This window comes from Dromiciops gliroides, chromosome 6, assembly GCF_019393635.1.
Source record: "Dromiciops gliroides isolate mDroGli1 chromosome 6, mDroGli1.pri, whole genome shotgun sequence".
Classification (NCBI taxonomy): Eukaryota; Metazoa; Chordata; class Mammalia; order Microbiotheria; family Microbiotheriidae; genus Dromiciops; species Dromiciops gliroides.
In genome coordinates, this window is record NC_057866.1 from 87,237,361 (window position 1) to 87,264,123 (window position 26,763).

General features: G+C 37.9%; 1 protein-coding gene across 1 annotated transcript in view; it reads left to right on the forward strand.

Annotated features, from left to right (window-relative positions):
• The window catches only part of EVC (EvC ciliary complex subunit 1), a 138,338-nt gene that overhangs the window by 45,347 nt on the left and 66,228 nt on the right, over positions 1-26,763 (forward strand). The window contains exons 8-11 of the mRNA XM_043971603.1: positions 2,022-2,180; positions 8,081-8,297; positions 17,863-18,011; positions 22,527-22,625. Of these exons, the coding sequence (XP_043827538.1) occupies positions 2,022-2,180; positions 8,081-8,297; positions 17,863-18,011; positions 22,527-22,625 (624 nt within the window). The remainder of the gene's footprint in view (positions 1-2,021; positions 2,181-8,080; positions 8,298-17,862; positions 18,012-22,526; positions 22,626-26,763) is intronic.

Sequence of the window (26,763 nt, forward strand, 5' to 3'; positions counted from 1 at the left end):
CTCTTCCCCCTCCATCCCTTAGAATCCCTGACATTCTTCAAGACTCAATTCAAGCATTACTTTTTATGTTGAGTCATTTCCCCTGACCCCAAACTCTCCCACCCTGACTTTTAAGACATTTCCCTCAAAGGTTACTACTACCCACCTATACTGTATATCTCTTATAGTTATCAATTTATATACATGTTGCTTCTGCCATTAGAATGCAAGTTCTTTGAGGGCAGGAACTGTTTTTGTATCCCTAGTACTCAGCACAGTGCTTGGCACACAGTAAGCTATTAATAAATGCTAACTCTTTGATTGATTGAGGGTATATTCCAGGATCTAGAGATAAGAAGACAAAATGAAAATTAGTTCCTGCATTCAAGGAGTTTACATTCTAATTGAGGAAAGTGAGGAGATTGGGACAAGTGTTTAATTGTGGAAACTGAGTGAACCATATTGATTCCATCTTGTCACTCCATTTTGGAGCTAGCTCAGTTACTATTCAGTAACGGTTGCTCTCTTGTCTCCTTATTCAATTGTGGGAATTAAGGGGGAGGGGAAATCATTACTGCATTGTCTGAACCTAATCCTGTGTGGCTGGGGAACAGGATCCACCTTGCCCTGATGCTTAGAGACCCTTAAGCAAGGATCCAGGTTATGCTGGCCAAAACCCCAGTCAGATCCAAAGATTGATACAAAGAGTTTTCTCACAAGTATAGGCTCAAGCAATCCCTATGTCTTACCTGAAAACTGGACCGGTACTGATCAGTTATTGTTTCCATGTTCTTTTGATTGATTACAGACATTTGGGGATGGTGGAACACCTCTTTTTCGTAATTCAGAGAATTGTGCCTGTTCACTTTCCCCCTCCCAACTTGGAAAGTCTCTCATCTTTCCTCCAATTAGAAATCAGATTACTTAATGTCGTATTCTTACTTTTGAATTAATTGGTCTTATTTGTTTAACTGTTTTTAATGTATAAAAGTCTGTCTCCCCTTGCATTTCGGGTCCAGGCCTCAGCCGAGGAGTTCTGGCCTGGTTTGTTGGGCACTTACCATGTGTTGCTTAATGAATCAATATGCTCAGAAGATCAAACCTTTCTTTCTTCATTCACTTCATCTTTCACCTGCCACATAATGGAGGTGTACAACATTTACACAGATAAGTAAATAGAACATAATTGGAAGATGGATAGAGCCCCTTTTTATAGATTCAAGGCCAATGAATCAAATTAAACATCCTAACTTGTCACATTAGAAACCATCTTACCGAATCTCATTTTACAGATGAAGAAACCATGGCTCACACAGGTTTTGGATCTTGCCTAAGGAAACACCAGTAGCAAGTGACAGGGATAGGATTTCAACAAATGAAAGGTACTCTCACTTCAGTCCAGTGGCAATTTCTCCCAGTTTCCAAGCCACAGGCATAAGCTGGGAGCAGTAAATATAAAACACTTTTTTAACTTTAAAAAATAATGCAGAAGTTTGTGAAATTGTTCCTCTGAACTTTGAGTCAGTAGTGGAGGTCTATAATTGTTCCTTTCAGATCAGAGCTTCTAATAACAGTGCCCTCTTTCCTTAAGGTCCTAATTAATTGGAATATTTAAACTGTGCTCACCATAATCCTTCCAATTTTCATCACAAGTGCATCACCCTCTGAAAAGATGCCTTAAAACTGAATGACAGGGGGCAGCTAGATGGCGCAGTGGATAAGCACCGGCCCTGGATTCAGGAGTACCTGAGTTCAAATCCGGCCTCAGACACTTACTAGCTGTGTGACCCTGGGAATTGCCTCACCAAAAACAAAAACAAAAATAAAAACAAAAAAAAACTGAATGACAGAATAGTAGAAAGCTGGGGGTAGGGTGGAATGCTGTATAGAATGCTACAACTTAATCAGCATAGAATTGAATACTAACATGCAGATACTTTAAAATTGGTATTGTTAGATATATAATGTTTGATAAATATTCAAAGGCATCACATACACACAATCATCACTCCTCTCTTTGGTGTGTCATTTTCATTTCACAGATGGAAGCCTTCTGGAAACAGATGGAAAAAACCTACCACTTTCTCCTAGACCAATTGAAAAGCTTAAGTGCCAAAGTAGGGCAGATCATGCAGAATATAACTGAAAGAATGATTACAGCTGAAGAGTTATTAAATGCCTCTCAGGACTTGCAGACCCTGGTAAGTATGAAGAAAGCAGGAAGAGGAGGGGGACTTCGAGCACCCAGAGACATATTCTTATCCATCTGATTTTGTCATGTTCAACAAGAATGTCTGTCATATAGTGGAAAGAGCAACAGAATGGCTGAGTGAACTAAGTGTGAATGTAATGGGATATTGTTAGGTTAGAAAGCAATGGCAAATATGAGTAATTCAGGGAAAATGGGGAGATTTATATGAACTGATGAAGAAAGAAATTGGTAGAACCAGGAGAACTGCAACACTCTAAATGAAAAGAGCACCAAGAGGAAGAAGCTAAACCTTTAGTGACTGCAAAAATGACTATTAGTCCCAGAATAAAAAAACATGTAAACAGAGAGTCAGAGGTCCAATAACATAGAATTTTACAAGAATTGCTAGAAGAGGTCTCTCTTATTGATTATTTTTGCTTAGCCATGAGAGAATTTAAAATGGATTCCTCACACATAGAATCATTCTGTGCAGTGGGCCTCCATGGGCTTGGGAGGCAGAAATATGGGCAAGTAGCATTCACAATGGGAGAAGCTAATGATAGCACTGGTTCCCTATGTCAACATATTCACAGGGATTTGTAGGTCTGGTTTATCTTTGGGAAATTGCAAAGATCCTTTCATGACCCCAACCTTCCCCCCAAAACCAAGGCCCATCTTTTTTATAAGAAAATCCTACTGGTATTTCTGTATGAAATTCTGTATGGAATTTATGAGTCTATGAAAAATTAAAAGTGACTATTACTCATATGGCAGTGCATCATCATGGGTGTGAATAGGCTGCAACCAATCACTGATGAAGAATAACAAAGAAAAGGAGTAAAAAGATAGCGTCAGAGAAATGTAGAATGATAGGAAGAAAAGGTGGGCTGGTTATGTGGCAATGTTGAAGGATAATGGAAAGTTTGAGTGTTTCAGTGATATCTAAGAGATGCCAGGAAGAAGTGAATAAGACATTCAGCACTTTGGTGGATCCCTTGGGTGAATTTACGGGAGGATATGGATGCAAGTAAAGCGTATCTAGTTGGCAAAGTGGATAGTAGAATGAGTGCTAGGCCTAAAGTTAGGAAGACTGATCTTCTTGAGCTCAAATATCGCCTCAGACACTTACTAGCTGTGTGACCCCAAACAAGTCACTTAACACTGTTTGCCTCATCTGTAAAATGAACTGGAGAGGGGGCAGCTAGGTGGCACAGTGGACAAAGCACTGGCCCTGGATTCAGGAGGACCTGAGTTCAAATCCAGCCTCAGACACTTGATACCTACTAGCTGTGTGACCCTGGGCAAGTCACTTAGCCCTCATTGCCCCGCAAAAAAAAAAAAATGAACTGGAGAAGGGAATGGTAAACCATTCCAGTATCTTTGCCAAGAAAATCCCAAATGGGGTCACCAAGAGTTGGACATGACTGAAATGACTGAGCAACAAATGGACACAAGGCTTACAAGATGGGCAAATATGACTATGTTGCAGTCTGCATTTATTGGAGGGATCTCATGACAGTGTGATCATAGATCCTTCTCAGCATTTAGAGATGCCAGGATGTAGAAAAAGTACTAATTATGTTTGATGGTAGAATAAGAAACTGACCATTTTTTGAGATATTGAAGATAGTGTATAAATTGATATGAGCAGATTGGTCAGAGTCAGGAAAGATATTGAAGTATTGAGCGGGTGTAGGGATGTGGGGAAGTGGGAATCCAAGAAGCAAGAGACAGCTATGGCACCCAGGGCATTTGTCTTGTGGTTTATCCTTCTTTATTGTCACTAGTATGTGTTGTTGGGAGAGGTGCTATTTAGGAGTGTCTGGTTCTTGGCTTGTATTATGCTAACGTCTCTACACAGCCTTGGTCAGGACTGGGAAGCAAAAGACAAAGAATCTATCAAGTCAGGTCAGTGTGACCCCACTTGAATTGACCAGATGTGCTTGTTCCCTATTATCCATCTCAAGAAAAGAATGATGGGAGGCAATGGGTAAAATTACAGAGTTGAGGAATCATAATAGTCATTGAAATTTCTATAATACTTTATGGTTTACAAATAACTTGCAAATAACTTCACAAATAAGAGTGAAATTATTTCATTTTTGTTCCTTCAATAATCAAGTGAGATAAGTGTTGCTCTGTTCCCTATTTTTTATTAGAATGGAGCTGTGTGATTTCATCAGTCTGAATGTTCCCTCCAGAGATATTGATCACAATCCCTCCATGACTGCCCAGTGTGCACAGCTCTCATCCATGTCCTCCTATAAGATTGCTACAGCAGGTCCATCCAAAACACTGCAGTCCTTCCTTGCTTTCTGCTAACATCGACACCATGTCTGTGGAGCACTTGGGTCATCTCTGTAATACTTTACCCTTCCCATGGCCAACTCATATTTTTTTCTAGCACACATTTCACTGATGACTTCTCTTGCTCCTGAACTTCAAAGTCCCACACTTTTTATATATGGGCAGCAAGACGAAATAATGGTTAAAGTATTAGGCCTGGAGTCAAGAGTTCAAATCTGGCCTCAGACATCTATTAGCTTTATGACCCTGGGCAAGTCACTTAATCTCTGTCTCAGCTTCTTCATTCGTAAAATGGGAATAAAAAGGGTTGTTGTGAAAATCAAATGAGATAAATGTCAAGTGCTTAGCACAGTGTCTGGCACATAGTTCTATATAAATGTTCTCAATTATTATATGTGATAGCCTTGTTGCAGCCACGATGCACATGTGTCCATTATTGTATGAATACTATGGTATATTAAAAAGAGTGATGAATTTGGGGTCAGCAGACATAGGTTCAATTCTGAATTCTGCCACTTATATCCTATATGACCTTGATCAAGTTAAATAACATGTCTGGTCCCCAGTTTCCTCAACTGTAAAATTAGAGAATTGGACTTGATGACCTTTAGGGTTCCCTTTAGCTCCAAATAGAGTAATTATTTTTGCAGGGCAATGGGGGTTAAGTGACTTGCCCAGGATCACACAGCTAGTAAGTGTCAAATGTTTGAGTCCATATTTCAGCTCAGGTCCTCCTGAATCCAGGGCCGGTGCTTTATCCACTGTGCCTCCTAGCTGTCCCCCAAATAGAGTATTCTTGCTGGATGTACTTTAACCAGTTCCTTCTATCCTAAATTTATTCTACATGTTCCTTACATTATACCACAACTTTTTCATTTTACAGATAAGGAAACTGGGACCAAGGGGGATGAAATCATTTCTCCAAAACCACGTGGCAAATAAGTTTCATTGCATCTGCAGAGGAGGCAGAAAATCATTCATTTCATCCATTTATAAACCATAAGAGAGTAAGATTAAAGTGTGAGCAAGCAGCGGCTCATTTTATCAAAGACTGGAAATCCTCAAACGGGAACTCTTTTCTCTTTGTTCATGACCACCATTTAAGTGAGAGCCCCTGATCAGAGCAACTGATCTCAGATATTCATTTTTAAGACTGTATATGCCCTTTGTGACACTATGGGCACACATGTAGCATTTAGGCCATTTGTGCCTACTTGAGTTAAAAAAAAAGATTCTCATAGAGCTTAATAAAATTTTAGATGTGACATATTTCAATGACATTTTCCAATATTTATTCGAACAAATTATTAATTAAATAGAAAATTATATCCAGATGCTGAATTCCTGGCCTAAAATAAAATTTTAGATTATATCCCTTTGCTCTGTCTAATGGAGCATTTTTCTTCTGCCTCCTAGGCAGGCTGAAAGAAACACCCTTGAATGGAGTGGTCCCTAAGTTACTGAGGGTATGTTACTATGCATAGCAGTAAATGTCGGGGGAGTGAAGAAAAGAAAAAAGCGAGAAGAAAAGACATTTACATGGTAACTTTATTCCATATTTAAAAGGAATAACAAGTTGCACATAATGGCTATGCAATCATCTTTTTTATTATACTATGTTATGGAAATGCTTGTTTTATTTCTTAAGTTCAGAATAATTTTTTAAAGGTGATTTCTTAGTAAAGATAGAATGAGTGACTCAGGAGAATTGAATAGATTTCATCAACCTGATGCCCTCTGATGAGGGAAGACGATGGATTTATCATTTGTACAACATTCTCTCAAAATTTTCTTAAGTGTTTAAAGGAATTAAGTATTTACTTATGAAATATTAAAATTACCCAAAATTTACCTTTGCCTTGCCTTTTAAAAAAATTACACTCTTTTTTTAACATTACAGTCACCTTAAGATGACTTCCAAAAAAGAATTCCCCCTGTAACAAATAAGTACAAAGAAGCAAAACAAATCAATGCATTTGCCATGCCTGACTATGCATGTCTGTGTTCACTTACAGTCATCAACTTTCTGCCAATAGGTGGGAGGCATCTTTAACCATCAGTGCCCTGAATTTATACAATCATAGATTTAGAGTAGTAGGCCATCTAGTTCAATGCTCTCATTTTACTAGCTGGGAAACAGATCTGGGGAGGCAATGTGATTTATCCAAGGTCACACAAGTAGTTAGTGATGGGGCCAGGGTCTGAACTTGTATTCCATGGTTCCAAATCCACCAATGTTTCTTCTGTACCATGCTGTCTCTATAATTAGTCACTCCATTGATCAGAGTTCTGAAGTTTTTCAATGTTTTTTCGTTATTTTATTGAAATCCTTGCACCACTTGATTTTCTGGTTCTTTTCTTACTTTGCTTTACATCACTTCATTCAAGTTTTTCCGAATTCTTCACATTTATCATTATATAAATTTCAACAATAATAAATTCATATATTGATACATTCATATATTGATATTCATTCGGTTGTTCCCCATTAATGGGCACCTACTTTCCTTTTGGTTCTTTGCTGTTTCCAGAACGACGGCTATAAATATTTTGTACATAAGGACTTTACATCACCTTCCTAGGCTTATTCCCCCTCCCTCATGATGAATGCTAGTCAATGCAGATTACTTTTTGTTCCCTGAATATGCTGTGTGCTTTGGTTCATTCTGTTCCCTTAGCCCAGAAAACTCCTCATTTGTTTCCTTTTCTTGTTGCTGAGTTCATGCCCACTTCTTTGAGGACACCTCAAAAAAAATCTGCTCCCTGAAGCATATATTGATAACTAATGGGTCAGCAAGAGACAGCTGTAGTGTGGATTAAAGAGAAGTCTTGGAGTTAGAAGATCTGGGTTTGAATCTTGGTTTGTCCAATTACTATCATAGTAATCTATGGCAAACTAGTTGACATACCTGGTTTTTGGTCTCTTTCTGAGATCCACCAAGCTTTAAAATCCTATGACATTCCCTCTACTTCCCATAACACTTTCCTTGCACCTTTCTGCCATACTTGCTAGGTAATGTATGTTATGATTTCTTTTGTATATTTTATATTACTCTATGAGATTAGAAGCTCTTTGGGGGTTAAAAGCAATGTCTTAACTAAACTTTCTATCTCACCCAACATATAGCCCTATGATCTACACATAGCAGGCACTTATTAAATGTTTACTGTGGTGATTGCTTTAAACATTTTGATTATATACAGACTAGATATAGTTTGAATATAAAGATATTCAAACAAAGTACAGACTACATATAGTTTGAAATAATCATAATAATAATAATAGCTTACATATTCCTAGTGCTTTAAAGTTTGCAAAGCACTTTAGTATATCATGTCAGGTCATCTTCACAATAGCCCTGTTATTTTAGATGTGTTATCTCTGTTTTATAGAAGAAGAAATTAAGGCTGCACAAAAGTTAAATCACTTGCCTAGAGTCACATACCTGGTAAAATTTTGGATTGGGATTTGAACTCACATCTTCCCAACTCCCAGTTTGAGCCATTATACCAAGTTACTTCTCAAAGTTGTCTCATGAATATTTTTTGTTCAATTTCATGGTATGTATATATATATATATATATTTTTTTTTTAATTTCTAGGATATTCAAGAGAGAACAGTGAGTTGGAAATATATGGCCAAAATGATCAACTCCTTAAAATTACAAATTCAGGAAGAGACTAAGTGTTGGTTGACAGTGATTTCCCGAGCACTGGAGTCATTAACCATTGCAGGGAAACTCTCAGTAAGACAGAAGGAAGAGCTGTTAACACACTTGCACAAAGCTTTCTGGGAAGAAGTAGAGCATCATAACAGTGGTAAGTGGCTCAGATTTGTCTGGTGTCTGAAACAGTGATGATTTTCTTGTGATAAAATACAAGTACAACTCAAATATTGGTAATGTATTTTCAAACAGAGAGGGGAAAGTGGTTATTTCTATGTTAAGATGATAAATCCACTAATTGCTGTTAGAATGGATAGCAGTAAAGCAAAACCTCTTCTTAAAAAAAACAGCAATTTTTTCATGTCATTTTACTGTGTTCAATGGCTACCCATTATCTGTTGCATGGATTCTAGGATCTTCTCTCTGTCATTTTAAGTCCCTGCTCAAAATAGTGTAATCATATCTGTCATATGAATTGTTCAGATTGATATTCACTGTCAAGGATCACAGGATCACAAAGTTGGATTGGACCCCAGAGGACATTTGTTCAACCAACAAGAATCCTCTTTACAACATTCTTGACAAGTGGCCATCCAGCCATTACCTGAGAATCTTCAGTGAAAGGAAGACATCAGTCTACACTGTGTGTTTAATAGATAAACTCATGAAAAATGAAATTGGTAAATAATTTAAACCTCCTGTTGAGTTCTTCAGCTTCTGGGGTTTTTACAAATGAACTTTGCTATTAACAAACTACTTTTTACAGATCCTCAAAAGAGTCTAGAATATTTGACCAAAAATAAATACATTTCAAGCATAATTTGGATGGACAAATTTCAAAACTAATAATAGAAAAGTTTCTTCACAAAATTGGGCCAGTCCTTTCGAATCACATGCAACTTTCACTTTTTAGGAACAATATGCTTGATTTATTTAGAGTGGGGGAAGGATGGGATATATTATAATACAGACTGTTGGTGGAACAATATGCTCTGGTGCCAATTCATTGGTTCCTAAGCCTGAGTTTACACTTCTCCAAGCTGTGGCTCATTCCATTTGGGCAGAGGTATCACAATAAAATTAATTTTAATTCATTTCAATTTAAAATACTAAAACCTGGGGCAGCTAGGTGGCACAGTGGATAGAGCACTGGCCCTGGAGTCAGGAGTGCCTGAGTTCAAATCCGGCCTCAGACACTTAACACTTACTAGCTGTGTGACCCTGGGCTTAACCCCAATTGCCTCAGCAAAAAAGAAAAAAATACTAAAACCTCATAAACCAGGGTTTTTAAATTAAATAAATTATCTTTGCCATTAAGTTAGGACTTCTATACATGTACTTATATTTGAAACTCTTTTCTCATATGGAGTATACAATTTCTCAAAATATATATGCTATTTCCAAAATCCAACTCCAAATCACGCAAGGAACAAGTCTCCTAAACCATGTACCTCCCCATTAAAATGTACTTCTTTTTATTATTGTAGTCTCTGTATTAGCCCCAATATTCACTTTATACTATTAAGTTGCTACCATGTCCATGACTAGATCCTAAAGTCATAATGTTCTGTACTCATACAAAATTCATTGCTTAGGTGGGTCACAAGGCAATGTGTAGTATTGTTTTGTTTTCATTTTCCTATATAAGGTGATAACATTCTTCTGATGCCTCATTGTAGTGTCAGGCTGAGCCTACATTCTCAAAGGCTTTGCCGGTGGACCATAGTCCATAGCAGGTCCTACTAAGTAGACTTTGAGGATGGGTCCAAATGAAGAGACAGAAACTGAGACTAACACACACACACACACACACACACACACACACACACACACAGAGAAAGAGAGACAGACCTAGACCGAAACAGAGAGAGACAGAGAGAAACAGAGAGAGACAGGAAGAAACATAGAGAGACACAGAGAAAGAGACAGAGAAAAGGGGGCAGCTAGGTGGCACAGTGGATAAAGCACCAACCCTGGATTCAGGAGGACCTGAGTTCAAATCTGGCCTCAGACACTTGCTAGCTGAGTGACCCTGGGCAAGTTACTTAACGCTCATTGCCCGCCCCCCCCAAAAAAGAGACAGAGAAAAGCAGAGAGACTGAAAGACAGACAGAGGCAGGCAGAGAAACAGAGACAGAATACACACAGTAATAGTGACACAGAGGAAAGAAAGAAGGAAAGAAAGAAGGAAGGAAGGAAGGAAGGAAGGAAGGAAGGAAGGAAGGAAGGAAGGAAGGAAGGAAGGAAGGAAGGAAGGAAGGAAGGAAGGAGAGAGAGGAAAGAGATAGAAGAAGAGAGAGAGAGGGGGGGGAAGGGAGAGAAGGACAGAGGGAGGGAGGGAGGGAGAGAGAGAGAGAGAGAGAGAGAGAGAGAGAGAGAGAGAGAGAGAGAGAGAGAGAGAGAGAGAGAGAGAGAGAGAGAAAGATCCCTAATTGGGGCAACAGAAGTTCTTTAAGTAAGTAAGTCCTAGTAGGGTTGAAAGTTGAGTCAATGGAAGATTGATCCATATCATAGAAATATCAGATCTTTCAACTTTTCAAATATTAATCCAAATTGTCTATTCCTAAATACTATAGCAGGTCACTTTTTTGAGGCAATTGGGGTTAAGTAACTTGCCCAGGATTGCACAGCTAGTAAGTGTCAAGGGTCTAAGCAGGTCACATTTGTAATAGCACTCTAAACTTTCCATAGGCCTTTCTTAGCAATATCCTATGAGACAGGAAGGTCAGTTATTCATATCCTCAAATTTTAAATAAAGAAACTGGAATAGTTTTAGGCAACCTCCTTGAAATTAATCTTATTTTGGTGGGGGGAGAGGTTTGGGGAAGAATGTATAGCTATGGGATAGAAAGGGAATAGACCTGTGATTCCATTGATATAGGGGAAATTCCAATGAGTCAAGTCCCTCTACCAATGCAGGTCTATTACTTCTCTGCAACTTGCAGTCTTAGGGAATTGCCTAGAACACTGGGAGGTTAAATGAATTCCTCAGTGTCACAGACAGTTCAAATCAGAACTTGAAATGAAATCTTTCTGACATGCCAAGTCTCTATCCACTAAACCAAGAATACTGGAAAATTATTGTGTGAAAATACTGAAATACATGTGTGTGTTTACACACACACGTGTTTGTGTGTTGTATGTGGGCAAACACACATATATGTATATATGTATATATACACATATAACTATATGTATATATACACATAAGTATATATGTATATATATACACATACATATATATGTATATATATACACATACACACATATGTTTATATATATATGTATTGTGAAATCTGGGTCTTTTCCCCCCTTTAAATAATATTTTATTTTTTTCCAATTACATATGAGGATAATTTTTAATAATCATTTAAAATGAAATTTTGAGTTCCAAATTTTCTCCCTCCCCCCAAGACAGTAAGCAATTTGGTATAGGTTATATATGTGCAATCATGTAAAACATATTTCCATATTAGTCATGTATCAGAAGAAACAGAATAAAAAGGAAAAAAAACTATGAAAAAAAATTTTTTAATATGAATAGAGCGTGCTTTGATCTGCATTCAGATTCCATATATTCTTTCTCTGGATGTGGAAAGCATTTCCATCATGAGTCTTTTGGGATTGTCTTGGATTATTGTATTTCTGAGAAGAGCTAAGTTAATCATAATTGATTATCGCACAATGTTGCTGTTACTGTGTACAATGTTCTCCTGGTTCTGCTCACATCACTTTACATCAGTTCATGTAAGTCCAGGTTTTTCTGAAATCTGCCTGCTCATCATTTCTTATAGCACAATAGTATTCCATTGCATCTACAACTTGTTCAGTCATTCCCCAATTGATGGGCATCCCCTCAATTTCCACTTCTTTGCCATCACAAAAAGAACTACTATAAATATTTTTTGTACATGTAAGTCCTTTCCCCTTTAAAAAATCTCTTTTGGATACAGACCTAGTAGTGCTATTGCTGGGTCAAATGGTATGCATAGTTTGATTTCCCTTTGGGTGTTATTTCAAATTGGAACTCTGGGTCTTTTTATGCATATCTTTCAGTTCAAATGAAGAGATTTTGTTCCTAGGTATCATCAGCTCTCTTCATGATAATCACATTTTTTTGTTGTTCTCTTACCAAAATCTCGATTACAGACCACTCTCAGGATTTAAAGAGGCTGATTTAGGTTAAAAGCACAACCTGTACAGTAGAATTTAATTTGCAGAAGCAAATTAAGCTGATAAAAGGAATATGTCAGCTTGCCGCTGCTGCTGTCTTTGTGCAGCACTGTTTGTGAATTGCTTGGTATTTAATCTTGTTTATTCCCAGCAAGAAGCAAATTGTTTGTCACTTTAATGAAACCTGCCTCAGCTGAAATACGGTGAGTCAAGAGGAGCAGCTGCAAGGCAGAGGCATCACCTTCCTTCTCCCCTCTCTTTTTTATTCCCTCTTTCTTTCCTACTCTCTCTTTTACTTCTCTCTCCTCCCTTGTTCTTTCTCCTCTCTCATGCTCCCTCTTAAAGCATACAAAGGTCCATCCTGGCATTCATGGTCTTAATGCATTAGAATATAATCCCTACCATCTTTGGGCAGAAAGACCACTAGTTTGGGGGTTTTGTCTTTTTGTTTTGATTTGGTTTGGTTTAGTTTTTGTGGGGCAATGAGGGTTAAGTGACTTGTCCAGGGTCCCACAGCTACTATGTGTCAAGTGTCTGACACTGGATTTGAACTCAGGTCCTCCTGAATCCAGGTGCCAGTGCTTTATCCACTGTACTACCTAGCTACACCAATACTACTAGTTTTAGAGGCAGAAGCTGTCAATTATGATGCAGTCTCTTCTTGATTAGCTCTCTTGTCATATGTCACATCATACATACCAAGGGAATGATAACGATATCTGTACTAACTACAAGGGTTAGTGTCATGAAGATCAAACAAGGCCATACATGTGAAAGTATTGTCTGAATGTGAAAATTAAAATTAAGCTTACTGAATGGAAATGATGGTTACTGGCATTATTGCTAATGAAAGCCCATAGGATTTAGAGGTAGAAGGGAAGCTTTAGATCATCTTCTCCAACCTTCATTACCCATAGAAGACAACTGAGGTAAAGGAAAAGTGATTTGCCCAAGGTCATGTAGGCAGTAAGTAGCAGAACCAAGATTGGACCATGGATTCTTTGACTTCCAATCCTTCTCTTCTTACCATTGCATCACAGGCCCTGGTAATGATTTACATCCATCTAGTACTTTATGACTTACAAAACACTTTGTTGCCAATAATCTTGTATGGCAGTGTGATATACTGGAAAGATTTATAGCTAAAATGCTGAAATTTGCATCCCTACTCCATTGCTTGTGACACTTTGCTTCCCCTGAGCCTCAGTTTCATCTTCTGTTCCATGAGTCAATGAAACTTGGTTATCTCAAAGGTCCCTTCCAACGTGAACACCAGAAAAACGCATAGGTGAATACTACAAGTATTATTTTGTCCACTTTACAGATGAGAAAAAGGCTCAAAAAGCACTAATGACTTTCCTAAATCCTTATAGCTAACAAGCATCAAAGTTGGGACCCAACTCTGCTTTTCTACCTCCTAAGTCCAAAGCTCCTTCTACTACATCATACTGTCTTCTTATGTGTAATATTAAAACAATATTTTTATAAACTTTTTCTAGACTAGCTATATTTTTTTCTTTGTGCTTGGGAGCCCTATTAGAGCAGGGTATTGCTGCTACCAAATATGATGTGACCTTAACTTGGTAATTGCCTAAGTAAATAATTCTTAATTACCCCATAAATCTCACAGCCAATCTATAACTAGCTATTTATCAAGAATGCCAAAAGAGCGCAGTTATTCATAAGAATGAACTTTAGTGGAAGCTGGTAGTTTGTGCATCTGATTTGATTCATTCCTTTTAATTAAGAGTCACTGCTCCTTGATTCCTGTTCTAGCATCTGTATCCACCTTGAGAATCACAGAAGGTGAGAGGCAGAAGGAATCTCAGGGCTTAATCTCTCCCTGTTCAATCTCTACCTGAGAAGGAATCCTCTCTATAATATCCTCAATACAGGGTCACTTAAGCCTTCACTTGAAGGCCCTCAGAAAGGGAAAACCCTCTTCTTCCATTCTACCATTGGATAGCTCTAATAGTTTGGAATTTCTTCTTTTACCTAGTTGCCTTGCAAATCCCATCCTCATCTGTGACTCCTTCATCTGGCCTCTGAACAGAATAAGTTGAATTCCTCTCTCCAGCATAACACCCTGTCCATTGAGGCACAAAGTAGAACTAGGAAAGTGGCACTTCTCCTTTTCCTGATTCCTAAATTCTCCTTGTTGTTATCTTAGGGACCCTTTCCTGACTACTCTGACCTACCATCATTATGACCCCTACTTGCCCTTATAGTCTATACTGCTTCATCTAGCTCATCATCTAGCTTCATCTCCACCTGTTCAAATTCTTTTGTTGTTACTGTTGTTTTCTCAACAACCAGCCCTTGTTCAATCTCCCCCTTGGAACCTTCCCTTGTTCTGTTCATCTCCCATTTCCTAGCTACAAACATCACCACCACCACCACCACCATCACCATCTAATCAATGAGAGCCAAAATTTTTAGATGTTATCTATCCCAACCCCCTTATTAGCATTATTATTGTTATTGTTGATAATAATAATAGCATTTATATATTGCAAATTGCTTTGTAAATATCTCATTTAATCTTCACAAGAGCCCTGGGAAGTAGGTGCTATTATTCCCCTCTCCTCTGCCTGCCTTGGTTTCCTGAACTGCAAAATGGGGCTAATGAGAGCACCTACCTCCTAGGGTTATGATGAAGGTCAAAGGAGATAATTGTAAAGTACTTGGCACCATGAAAGTGCTTAACAAATGCTTGCTTCCCTCTTTCCTTTATAGATGAGGAAAAGGAGGCAGACAAAGGTAAAGTGATTTGTCTGGAGTTACAAAGCAACTAAGAGTCTGAGACAAAATTTGAACTCAGGTCTTCTTGACCCTAGGTCCATCACTTTACTCGTTGTACCACCTAGCTGCCTCTAATGAAGCAATTAAGACCCAGAAACATGAAGTGACTTGTGCAATATCACAAAGGTGGTGGCAGAACAAGGATTTGAACCTGGGTATCCTTACCCCCCAATTCAGTGCTTTTTCCTCTTCTCCACACTGGCTCCCCCCTAAATTAGAACTCTGAAAACATTTTATTTATGTTTCCTGTGCACTTATCATAATTTAATTTGTATTATAATTATCTGCATATACATCTTATCTCCCTACTCATCTGTGACCCCTGTTGCAGCAAGGACTCTATTTTAGTTCACATTGGCATCATCCACAAAGCATACTAACATGGGTACTTACACAGAGTCAGTCTTTTCATCTATCTATTATTTATTTGTTTGTTTGTTTGTTTATTCATGCATTCGCTCATTCATTCATTCATTAATCTTTTCATTTATTCATGCATCCATTTGTTTAATTTTCTATCCATCTATCATCTTTTTGTTTAATCATACATTCATACTCATTTCATTCATTCATTTATTCACACCCATTTATTTACTTACCTATCTCTTTATTTTACATAGTTCTTAAAAACAATTGTTGTATCAATGAATGCATGAGTATCATATTGTGTTTTTTCATTATTTCCTGCATGTTGAATTTATTTATTTAAATATTTGACCATAGAAAACAACATTATTTCCTTGTCTTTAGACAAAGTGCCTCTGCACCTTGGCATACTAGGAAGAGCACTAGAGGTGGAATCAGGAAACCTTGATTCTGATCCCAGCTCTTTCACTGCCTATGTGGTGATGAGTGAAACAACTCATCATGAGGAGAGCCATTTTTTCTTGTCTATAAAACAGAGGTAATAATAGTTGGACCATCTCCCTCACTGAGTTGTTTTGAAGAAAGCACTTTCTGAATCTGCAGGTTCTACAGAAATGTGAGCTGTCATTATTCTCTCACCTCCCTCACAGTGTCTATAGCAGGGGCTCTTAACATTGTTGAGTGCGTGATGGATTCCTTGTCAATGTGGTGAAGCCGAGGGACCCATTCTTAGAAGAATGCTTTTACATACATTAAATAAATGCATAGAATTACAAAGGAAACTAGTTGTAATGAAATACAATTATTATTTTTTAATTAAGTTCACATTCCCCAGAATAAGAGCTTTTGGTGTAAGAACACAGCACTGGGCAACACCCTTTGGGAAGAACATTGAGAAATGAGGATATGTCCAAATAAGCACAACCAAGATATTCCCCAAATCAAGAAGTAACATTATAGGTATATAGATTCAAGGAACTCAAAAAAGTTAACCTAGAGGGGCAGCTAGGTGGCGCAGTGGATAGAGCAACGGCCCTGGATTCAAAAGGACCTGAGTTCAAATCCAGACTCAGACACTTAACGCTTACTAGCTGTGTGACCTTGGGGAAGTCACTTAACCCCAATTGCCTTACCAAAAAAACAAAACGAAAGAAACAAGTTAACCTAGAGAATAGAATATCTAAATCTTAAATCTAAATCAGAGCAGGAGAAAATTGCTGTCTGCAGTCATTACAAGGATTCTCATTTTAGAAAAAAAAAATTAAGCTCATACAGCTTGCCCAAGAAGGCAGAGCTAGCAACAGTGATTAGGAGTTTTACGGAAGAAGATTTAGGCTTGATCTAAGGTAAAACTTCCCTCCTAAAGCTAGACTAAAAGGTGAAAAATTCCCCATCACTTGAAGGAATTTTGTTTAGGAACAGGTTGGACTAGATCACTAGTGTTGAACTCAAATAGAAAAGGGGCTGCCACTCTAAACATGAGGTTTCCTGTGGACCACATACCGACTTAATTTTAAAATGTAATTTTATCTGTTTTATTGTTTTTATTTATTTTGCTAAAAATCTTCCAGTTACATTTTAATCTGATTTAGGCGTGTTTCTGGCCACATGCATCCCATGGGCCATGGACTTAATTAACACCTTTGGACCAGATGTGCTCTGACTCCTTCCCCCACCCCCACTTTGAGATTCTATAATTCTTCCCTTTTTTTTCCTCCTCCTTCAAATCATTGAGGTTCAAATACATATTCTATAAAATAATCTCATACTAGGGCTGAGAGATGTTACTGTCTCACCCAGGGTTGCCAGAGTGACAGTGGAGCAAAAACAGAAGATGAAAATAAATAATTCACTGATTACACTGAAAATAATTATAATCTTACTACAGAATCCATTAACAGAAAAACAGAATTAGTCTGGAAAAGCTGTCACGTATTCTCCCCACTGAAAAGCAATTTGCTATAACACAGATATGAAAAATAATTTTGGAAATAGAATATGAGTTTGCATAAATAGCATAGCACTTTAAAAAGAATATGGGGCGAGGAATCCCAGATTCTGGTTCTTATCCTGGCTTCTACCTCCAATAGACTATATGACCTTCTACAAGTGACTAGACCTCTGGGCTTGTTACCTCATTTAGAAAATAAAAGAATACCTTGAGGCTGCAAAAAATAAATAAATAAATAAACAACCTGTGATTCCCAAACATTTAGAAGATTAAAAATAATCAGTAATTCAGTGCATCTCTGATTTTAACAGAATTGGTCATGCTGATAGATCATTCTTATTGTTATCATCTGTATTATTTTCTCCTTTACCTCTTTGAGATTTGGAATTTCTTTCCAAACCGGTAACATGGGACAATTATGTTTCAGAATTTGTTCGGCGAGGTAAGGACCTAATCAAGACTTCTCTGGCTCACCGGGAGGCAATGATAGAAAAGATGACATTGGCTCACAAAGAAGAGAGAGTATGCCTTCTTGGAAAAGCACAAAAAATGACTGACCCTGATGAGGTACTTAAGGTAATGTTCTCCTACTAACTTCTTGAAAAATTGGATTCATTGTCAATCAAGCCACACTATATAACCTCACATACCTGGATCAGTTGGGGCCATGGGCAATCAAGAATGACAACCCCATGACAGGGCCACCAAGGTGTCTCTGGACCTCCTTTCATTATTTGTTGACAGCCAAACACTCACTGAATAATGGGTATGCTGTGTTTTTTAGAATTTCCATGGAAAGGAGAGTATGCACCCCAACAAAATAGATGTATCTAGGGTCCCAATCGCATAAAATAAGTGTCAAAGAATTTAGGATGCCATCCATGCACTCATGCTTTTTCTATTAAAATATCATATATAGATATAGATATAGATATAGATATAGATATAGATATAGATATAGATATAGATATATAGACCCATATTAAAGAATTTTTAAAAATTAAATAACTTGGAAATAAGAAGACCTGGGTTTAAGAGCCACTTACCAGGTTTGGAACCTTAGACGAGTTTTTTTTTTTAATGTCAGTAAAATGAGGGATTTGAACTAGATAATCTACTAGGATCCTTCTAGCCTTAACATTCTATGTTCTGAGGTCTGTTCTGTATGACAGTCTATGCTCTACAGTCTCTTCCAGTACTAAAAGTCTTTTTTCTAAAACCCCTTTCAACTCTGATATACATACTATTATTCTGTGACCATCCTTGTGCCCATTATGCAAGTCAGTCATTAACTATTAAGCTTCTATTATGTGCCAGGGGCAAGCTACCTACAGGATAAATTAGAAATAATTAACTATAGAAAGGAATTAGAATTAAGGGGAATCAGAAATGGCTTACTGTAGAAGGTAGGATTTGAGTTGGAACTTGAAAGAAGCCATTGAAGCCAGGAGGCAAAGATGAGGAAGAAGAGTATTAGAGGCATGGAAGGACAGCCAGTGACCTAGAGTAACAGCCCTCTACTCCAAGGAGGAACTTAAAGATAGACAATTCTACTTTTAGCAATTCCAGAGCCATGATCTATATCTAGAACCGCCAAGATCACTCAAATACATGCTTCTTCCTATAAAGGATCCGATATAGTTACACCTGGGGTTGAGATACAACTTAATCACATTGAAATCACAAGGAAGGCTCCAGTTCTGCTATTTCACTAATATAGAAACTCCAGGTGAGAAAATTCCCTCTACCAATGAAGACTGGCAAATTCTTTTCAATTTACAGACTTAGAGATTAGTCCAGGTGATCTCTAATTTTGCTCAACAGTATTCTTGATGCCTCCTTACATGTGGGTAGGAAGGTAGTTAACATCTAGGATTTTAGTAAATAGTCTGATTCCAGCCGCCTTGATAAGATAACATGATTAACATAAAATACACTGGATTTGGAACCAGGGACCTGGCTACAAATCCCAGATTTGCTCTTTACTATCTTCTAACCTTGGAAAAGTTACTTTCCCTCTATGATCCTCACTTTCCTTAACTGCTAAATGGGGGAAAGAGCAATGTGGAATAGATCAGAGGTATCAAATGCATGGCCCAAAAAACTCCCCAGTACAACTGCAACTGCAATGAAATGTAATTGGGAAATGTTTGACGAAATAAATTAAGAAAAAATACAAAAATAAATGATTCAGTCAATATACAGCCCCACAGGGATTATGTATGGTTTAGTAGCCCCCTTTTCTATTTTATTTTGACATTACTGAATCAGATGACCTCTAAGGTCCTTTCTATTTCAAAATCTTATGATCCTGTGAAGTGAAATTAGTTATTTCACCTGTTGAAAACTCCTGACACAATTACTCCAAAAAAACTCCAAATAGTTATTTCATCTGTCACTGTCTATAAGTGCAGTGCCTTCTCTCAGCCTCCTCTGCTCACACGAGGGAGGCCAATCAGAATGGTGAAGAGCCTTGTGTCCAGGTAACATGATTGCAGGAAGTAGGGATGTTTATTTCAGAGAAGAGAGAGTAGGGGGAACCATAGAGCTATCTTCAAGTATGTGAAGGACTTATTTTATTTGTTCTGTGTAGCCTCAGAAGTCAAAAGTAGTAACAGTGGGTAGAAGGTACAGAGAAATAAATTTAGGAAAAACCTCCTAACAATTAGAAATAGCCACAAGTAGAATTGACTGTTCTTTCATGTGTTCCCCATCACTCAAGGTCTTCAAGTTGAGACCTGACCTTTTGTTGGGTATATTGTAAAGGAGATTTCCCCCCTAAAGAATAACTAGGATCAGATAGCTACTTGAGGGGCTTTCTAACTAAAATTCTAGGATTCACTGACAAACTCCCATTCCTCCTCAATGACTTCTCCATTCCTTACTGCAAAAAGATGTGAAGATTCTTTGAAATCCAAAGTGTCTTCCTTAATACTTGATCAATATCAGAGTGTGGAATTCAGCCTCTCTCTACTAATAACCAGGTAGCACTTATAGCAAGACAGAGCATGGCATGCTGAGAGTGCTGCTTCTTCGATAATTGCTAGCGTGCCACTGACCTCCTGAGTTATTTTTAAATCCATTCTCCCTTTCAAGAACAGAAATAATGCAAGAGAATCATGACTAGCCCTAAGAACACTCACTTAAAGTATTTGTTTGTTCCCTGACCCCCCTCCCTTACATGTACACCGCAAACAATCTGATAGCTTAAGTTTGAAAACAGGGCTTAATTGTAGTTAAAACAAATAAACTGTGTGTATTCAATGCAGATTGACTCTCAGGTACCCCTCCTTCTTTCACAATTTTCCTGTTGGTGTTACAGTGGCAGGTTTGTAATTTCATTTGGGGCCTTGGCTAATGCAATTAGTATACCTCAGCTGTAAAGCTCCCTTTGACTATCACAAGGTCTCTAGCAAACCTGGCCTGACAAGAATTCAGAATAGCAATTGTTTATTAGCCCCCTAAAAAGCAAGCAGGATAGATCATTATGTTTTATTTATCTGTGGTGATGGTTTGGTGGTCTTTGAAACAGAGAATGTCAAACTGAGAAAGGACCTTCAAAAATAGAATGTCGATTGGAAGGGCTAAAAGGCTCTTCTAATGAAGAACAGAGAATATTGGTGCTGGAAGGATAATTCATAAGCTGATCTGGAAGGGACCTTCTAACATACAACATAAGCTATTAGAGCACTAGGAACTTGTTAACGCACACACTGTAAAAAGGAAAATTAAAAGGGATCATGTAAGATACAACCCAGAAGGTTGGATCTGGAAGAAGAGCACCTGGAAGGTCAGAGCTGGAGGGGACATTTGAGATCATCTAGTTCAATTCTTTCATTTTACAGATGAGGTGACATACCAAAGGTCACACTGGTAGATAGCAGCAGACATAGAGCTTAAACCCAAGGGCTCAGGATCTAAACTCAATGTTCTGTCCAATGTACCATGTTGTCCACCCTCCCAAAGGTAATACAATTATGCTTATAAAGTAAGGAATAGGAGCAATTAGTTGGCACAGTGTGTAAAGGACCAGCCCTGGATTCAGGAGTACCTAAGTTCAAATCCAGCCTCAGACACTTGACCCTTAACTAGCTGTGTGACCCTGGGCAAGTCACTTAAGCTCCATTGCCCCATGCAAAAAACCAAACAAACAAAAAAATAAAGTAATGACTAGATGTTGGAGTAATATTTGGAACCCACAGAAAGGCAAATTTAGGCTTAATATAAGGATTTTTTATTAGAGTTCTTTAAAAATCCAATGGCCTACTTTAGGACATGTGTGTTTTCTCTTACAAGAGGTCTATAAGCAAAGGCTGGATGTCCACTTGTTGTATTTTTTTTTTTTTTGCAAAATGATTTTTATTCAGATGTGGGTTGGACTAAATGACCTCTGGGGTTCATTCCCAAATTACAATAATGTGAATATTTGCAGTCAAGCCAGCATGAGGAATAGAGACAAATTTCACATTTTTAAGGGAATCAGCAGGAGTGAAATCTGGAGACAGGCAATAATAATTATCATTCTCGTTTCTCTGATGTTTTAAGCCTGCAAAACTACTTTTGTTATGACAGACTTGTGAAGAAGATTGTTCATGTAGAGTTCTTTCCATTTTACAGAGGAAGAAACTAAGTCAAATGACTTGATCATAGTCATCATACCTGGTCAGTCCATGTTGGACCTGGTATTTGAACCTCCATCTCCTAACTCCACAATCTCATTGTACTACATGATACTCAAGAATTTTCTATCTAGAACATTTAGACATGGACATAGTGATCAGAGATATATTAATTTCTAATCAGGCTTTGCCAGTGTAAATACCTTTGGATGGATTTGTAATGACTTGATTGTTTCATTGCCATTGTGGTGCTGAAATGGGTTCTTTCTGTTGATCCCTACTACCCAACAGAAAGCTAGCAGTTTTCAGAGCCAGAGATGAATGTCCGCGATTCAGAGAAGTATTGAGTTAAATGTTTTGTGGTCTTGGAAAGGGAAGACTATAAGAAGAAAGGAAAAAAAGTGCTATATTTCAGAAACTGAAAAGAGTTTCAAGTGTTTTCACCAGGAATCTATTTCCATATTAATTTCAGGCTTATCATGAAGTCCTGGAAAAGCAGAGATTGACTCGGTATGATCTCAAAGAGGAGGCTGACTTTAAAACCACTGAAGCAGCTGTTGAACTGTGCCAGGTAACCGTCCTTCTTTAGATTTGTGACATAGGAAAACATTTTTTGAATTCATATTAATGTGACACCGATATTCTTCCCTTTCCTCAAAAAAATATCTTTCTTAAAAGGCAATGGAATAAAGCGAGAAGTGTCTAGGATTGGAATTAGGAAAACCTAGATTCAAGTTTTGGCTCTCATATATTTTAGCTGTGTGGCCATGGGCAAATCTTTTGACCTCTTGACCTCAATATCCTGATACTCATAGATTAGTAATGCTTCTGTTCCAAACCTTCTAGGGTTGTAGTGAGGAAAATGCTTCTTAATGTAAAGTTTTTTTAAAAAAGGAATAACAAAAGAAAAGAGTAAGTAATAAATACAGCCAGATAAGAGAAAAACTAAATGCGTATAGATGTGGAATATGTAATAGAAATGGGAGGGGCTGATGATGCTAATGATGATTACATTGAGGGCATCCAGAGATGTGAAAATGTCTGTGTTTCTTATACTTTCCTTCATGTTGTCAGTCTCTAAATCTCAACTCTTCTCATAAAAAAGAGGAAACTCTTTTCCTTGGAATGCTCAGTAAGGTCAACACTGAATCATGCATGTTTCTGTGGCTCTAGGCCAGACTGAAGATCTCATTAAAACATACCTTCACAAATTGATTTCACATTACTTCCCCTTACATAGTCTGTGTTCCAGGGGTGTGCTGTTAAATTTTCAACAGCTAGCACTCCAGGGGAAAAATATACACATGATACGCATTTCATTTTAATTTGCATTGTTAACATTTTTCTCTATCAATTTACTAAGTCTGTAAACCAACAAAATGATAAATCAAGCCCTAATTTGCAGCATTTTCTGATTTCCCAGGTGTAAGTCCTCACACTGAAAATTTAATTATCGGCTCCCTTCGCCAGTTTGAGCTGGCTGCAGTATACCCCTGCTATGTTCCAGCCAAATTGGCTGATTTACTGTTTACTATACATAGCTTTTGCACTGGTTGTTCCTATGTCTAGAATATTTCTTTTCCTTAAAAATTATCTTGGAATATTTAGTTCTTATCAAGACTCATCTTAAATACAACTTCCTATATGGTGCCTTTCCTGACACTCTCAGTAATTAACGTTCAACTTCCTCCCCCATCCCCTCAAAGGCTTTGCATTTACTTTGTACATGTTTTGTTTGAACTTTTCTCAGTATCAGTAGAATGTCAGCTTCCTGGGGTCAGGGATTATTTTTTTTTCATCCTTCTATCCATACCACCTAGCAGAGTTCCTTGAGGAAGGTATTTAAAAAAAGAATTTGTTGTTATATTAAACACCATCTGTAGACTCGACATATCCAATTTTGAAAGATTTAACCAATCATATCTACAAGTGTTCCTGGAAAGACAGGATCCCAACTGGGGTGGTTTTTAGATGGTGGCAAGCCACTACCAGGAAGGTGATACTGGTCACCCACAAAGCATTGGTCATAGTAGATGTGGTTGCCACTACTAGGAAAGGAAATTGTCTGAGTGAGAAGTCAGGAGTGTGAGAGTAAGACACATTTTCTTCTGGTGTTTGGCCAGTCTAAAACCCTGCCATACAATCAGATACCTGGTTGCAATGGATCATATCCATCTCCTTGCTGCTCTGCAGCAGGATGAGAGAGCAAGATATATCAGGTATCACTACTAGAGTGATAGAGGATGCCAGCTTTATTAACCATTGTATAGATGGTTAATATATAGTTAATATGAAATATAATAATATATTATAGGACATTACTTAATATTATATAATGTCATTGTATGCTATATAGTATTGTGCTATATACATCATGATATAATATATAATTATCACAATATAGTACATAATTTAACATAATGAGACACACATATATATAATATAATTAACATATAGTTATATATTAACCCATTTTTTAGATGATAAAACTCTGAGGCCTGGGGAAGTGAAAGGATTTGTTTGATCAATGCTAAATAGTAAATTTTGAAGCTGGCACTCAAATCTAGAACTTCTGACCCAATGGATGGTTCTCTTTCCACTGTACCATGCTGTTTCACAAGCTATAAGTAATAGTTCAGAACTTTAGGAAAGGAGATAGTAGTATTGCTCAATGTGGTGGATCTTGAGTTGGGACTTAAAGAAACTCTAATGTTTGGTTAAATAAAAGTGTGTGGGCAGTCACGGCGAGATGAATAGAAAATAGGAATAAGCCATCCATTCGGTTCAACCAAGGCATGAGATACAAAGTTAATATAACATCTAGTCTTTGCCTTCATGGAGGTTATAGTATAGAAGATGAAGTATGTGATGAGAAGTGAATGTTTAAGAATGTATACACACACACACACACACACACACACACACACACCTTCATTGGGGCCAAAGGATTCATATTTTGCTAGATAAGGTGGAGGAATGAATACTCTATGAGGTTTGGGGGAGAACTATAAGAATCTTTAAAAAAACTCCATGAAGCAGAGAAATTCTGCTGTTTCCCCCTAAAGCCTGCCAGGAATTATACTCCACAAGGGCCTGATACTTTTTTTCCCCCAGTCTTGCCTGGTGAGAGCCATGGCTTTGCCAAGGAATTTCTATGGGATTCAACTTACAAGGCAAAGTCAGGGTGTTTGCCTGTAATACCTATAAGTATTCCTGGAAGGACAGAATTTCAACTGGAAAGATTCTGACATGTTGTGTGTTCACCACCAGGAAAGTAATACTTGTCACCCATAAAGCATGGGCATACTAGACATGATTGCCACTAATAGAAAAAATTTCTGAGGGAGAATTCAAGAAAATGACAGTAAAATAGTAGGTGCTAACTACCCATGGTCCTTTTCCCTAAACAAGTATTAGAGCAAGGTCAATCTCAATGTGCTTCATGAATGCTGTTTTGACAATGAGGCTAGAGCCTAGTCTTTGTTTTAATGAATTAAGAGTCCACTTGTCTACCCAAATCAGACTTGATGTATTTGCTTGGACCCATTATATCATTATAAAGGGAGTTCTCAGAGACCTTTATGTATTCTACACATGTATGAGAAAGAAGCATTACACTAGTGGAAACATTACAAGATTTACAGCAAAAAACCTGAACTTCAAAAGTCACCTGTTGCTACTTATGACCTGGGTAACCATGGGCAGGCCAACGTTCTTCATTAGGCCTTAATTTCCTCATCTATAAAATCTGAGGGAGTTGGCCTAGATGATCTCAAAGATTCCTTCCAGAGCTAACTCTGACACAATTTAAATGTCTTCTCAGGTTTACTTTTTGTTGTTGTTGAGTCATTTCAGTCAGGTCTAGTCCTCCATGATAACATTTGGAATTTTCTTAGCAAACATCCTGGAGTGGTTTATCATTTCCTTCTCCAGCTCATTTTACAAATGAGGAAACAGGGGGCAGCTAGGTGGCACAGTGGATAAAGCACCAGCCCTGGATTCAGGAAGACCTGAGTTCAAATCCGGCCTCAGATACTTGACACTTACTAGCTGTGTGACCCTGGGCAACTCACTTAACCCTCATTGCCCTGCAAAAAAAAACCCAAAACAACAAATGAGGAAACTGAGGCAAACAGGATTATGTGACTTGCCCAAGGTCACATGGCTATTAAGTATCTGGGGCTGGATTTTAACTCATATTGTTCTGGTGCCAGGGCCAGTGCTCTATGCACTGTGCTACCTAGCTGCTCTTTATCACTTCCTAAGATCTTTGATTCATCATAGGGTAAGTACACCTTCCTCCACTACATTTCACATTCCCTCTATACACCATCTTTATGAAGGACTGTGGTCAAAAAAGAAATTATTGCCCATTGACTGACTCTGGCAATAAATTTTTACAAAGCAAAAAGACTGATCCTTTAGAAATAGATATTTAGGGGACAGCTAGTTGGCACAGTGGATAGAGCACTGGCCCTGGATTCAGAAGGACCTGAGTTCAAATCCAGCCTCAGACACTTAACAGGTGTACTAGCTGTGTGACCTTGGGCAAGTCACTTAACCCCAATTGCCTCACCAAACAAACAAAAAAGAAATAGATATTTAGTCCTTGGCCAGGTATTTAGTTGAAATCTTTCTAGCTCTGCCATCTTGATAGGACCTTCAAGAGCTTGTACTTCATGCACATAGCCATCAAGAACCCAGAGTCC